The 1,809-nt window shown below is 50.7% G+C and overlaps 1 protein-coding gene across 1 annotated transcript; it reads left to right on the top strand.

The window, feature by feature from the left end:
• Positions 1-671: 671 nt before the first annotated feature.
• Positions 672-1,587, top strand: LOC124668014 (probable NADPH:quinone oxidoreductase 1). The gene is made up of 3 exons (XM_047205222.1): positions 672-783; positions 905-1,102; positions 1,203-1,587. The coding sequence occupies exons 1-3, from the start codon at positions 672-674 to the stop codon at positions 1,505-1,507; spliced, it is 615 nt and encodes a 204-aa protein (XP_047061178.1). The 3' UTR covers positions 1,508-1,587.
• Positions 1,588-1,809: the final 222 nt, after the last annotated feature.

Below are 1,809 nucleotides of genomic sequence, written 5' to 3'. Positions count from 1 at the left end.
GGCCCGACCTGAAGTCAATTGAATCGTTTTTTTGCGTATGCATAAAAAACCCGTTCCCCGTATTGATTTTTTTGAGTATACTACGAAAATTTTGAGTATAAGGCATCCTTAAATTTCGCTGATCAACAATTTACAACTTTGACTATGATTTGTAAATGTAACAAGTTCATGAAATTTGCAAAAATATATATGAAATGAAAGAGAGTTGCATGACGAAATGCAACAATACCATTTATACATTCTCAATCCATGCATATATTTTAGTATATATTAGCAGTTAAAAGTTGTGCATAAAAAACCGCCGGAAAAAAACGTCATGCCTTATAATTTGATCCGGGAGGGAGTTCCTGATATTTGCCCCACAACGCTGAAGAACCACTGATACCCTGAGATGAATTAGGTAGCTAGCTAATGATCGGGAATATGACGCCATGGATGAGAATCTCTCCGGCCGTCCGAGCACGGACCATACGAAGACCCACGTGGAGAGTAGGTATGCCTCTTCTAGCTGCTCGTCACAATAATACAGATTATGTATGATATCAGAAGTCTGGTCGCTCTCTCCCTTTCAGCGAGGCACGATCAGCTGACGACCTGGTGGATGAAATCCGGTCTTCTTATAAGCACCAATGGCCTCCATGAGAGAAGGAAGTAAATCAATCATCATCATCATGGAAGCCGTGCCATCGTCGACAGCGCCGGCGAAGCCCACCGTCCTCCGCGTGGCCGCCTTCTGCGGCTCCCTCCGCAAGGACTCGTGGCACGCCGGCCTCATCCGCGCCGGTACGTACTGACTGATGCACCGTTTGTCCATGATTATATGGCCTGTTATTTCACTTTCAAGCTGTCGTTACACGAACTGACTGACGCCGTTCGTGCTGTTTGTTTCCTCTGTCAACTGAAGCTCAGGAGCTGTGCCAAGAGTCCATCCCGGGCCTGCACATCGACCACGTCGACATCTCCGGCCTGCCCATGGCCAACCCGGACCTCGAGACCGACGACGGCGACTGCTTCCCGCCGGAAGTCGAGGCGTTCCGCGACAGGGTCCGCGCCGCTGACTGCTTCATCTTCGCCTCGCCGGAGTACAACTACTCCATAACCGGTACTACTACTACATTTTCTGTCCAACTTTCGGGCTCCAGTTCTGCAGTCCCATCCTCTCTGTCCTTCATATGCCTCACACGCTCCGATGATCGTGGCAGCCACGCTGAAGAACGCGCTGGACTGGGGGTCGCGAGGCAAGAAGAGCTGCTGGGCGGACAAGGCGGCGGCGATCGTGTGCGCGGGCGGCAGCTTCGGCGGGGGCAGGGCGGCGTTCCACCTCCGCCAGGTCGGGGTCTTCCTGGACCTGCACTTCATCAACAAGCCGGAGCTCCACGTCAAGGCCTACGACGACCCGCCCAAGTTCGACGCCGACGGCAACCTCATCCACGCCGAGACCAGGGAGCGGCTGCGGCAGGTGCTCATCTCGCTGCAGGCCTTCGCGCTCAGGCTCCAACCAAAGTAGGCCTCAAGAAGAAAGAGACGTGTGCGTGTGCTGATGGTATATCTGCATTCCTTGCAAAGTATTCATAAATCTGTGAAAAGAAGGGCAATACTCCGTGGAGCTGCTCATGTGCTGTGTGCTACTTCAGTTTTGTTTACTTGCCAATGCTCATAAATCGAGTATTTACATCGATATTCGACATTCTATCACAGGGAACCCAGACTTGCTGCTTTTTATATAAAGCACAGGGAAATGCCTTTGATCGGAAAAAAAAGTTCTACGTGTTATGGATAAGATGCGCTAATCGCATTATTCCAACATTT

Source organism: Lolium rigidum, chromosome 6 (genome assembly GCF_022539505.1).
Source record: "Lolium rigidum isolate FL_2022 chromosome 6, APGP_CSIRO_Lrig_0.1, whole genome shotgun sequence".
In the NCBI taxonomy this organism is placed as follows: Eukaryota; Viridiplantae; Streptophyta; class Magnoliopsida; order Poales; family Poaceae; genus Lolium; species Lolium rigidum.
This window is presented reverse-complemented; position numbering and strand designations above follow the sequence as displayed.

Coding starts and splice junctions, on each gene's coding strand:
- LOC124668014 (XM_047205222.1), top strand. CDS start 672: ATGGAAGCCGTGCCATCGTCGACAGCGCCGGCGAAGCCCACCGTCCTC. Junction 784..904: donor CGCCGGCCTCATCCGCGCCG/GTACGTACTGAC, acceptor TGTCAACTGAAG/CTCAGGAGCTGTGCCAAGAG. Junction 1,103..1,202: donor GTACAACTACTCCATAACCG/GTACTACTACTA, acceptor TGATCGTGGCAG/CCACGCTGAAGAACGCGCTG.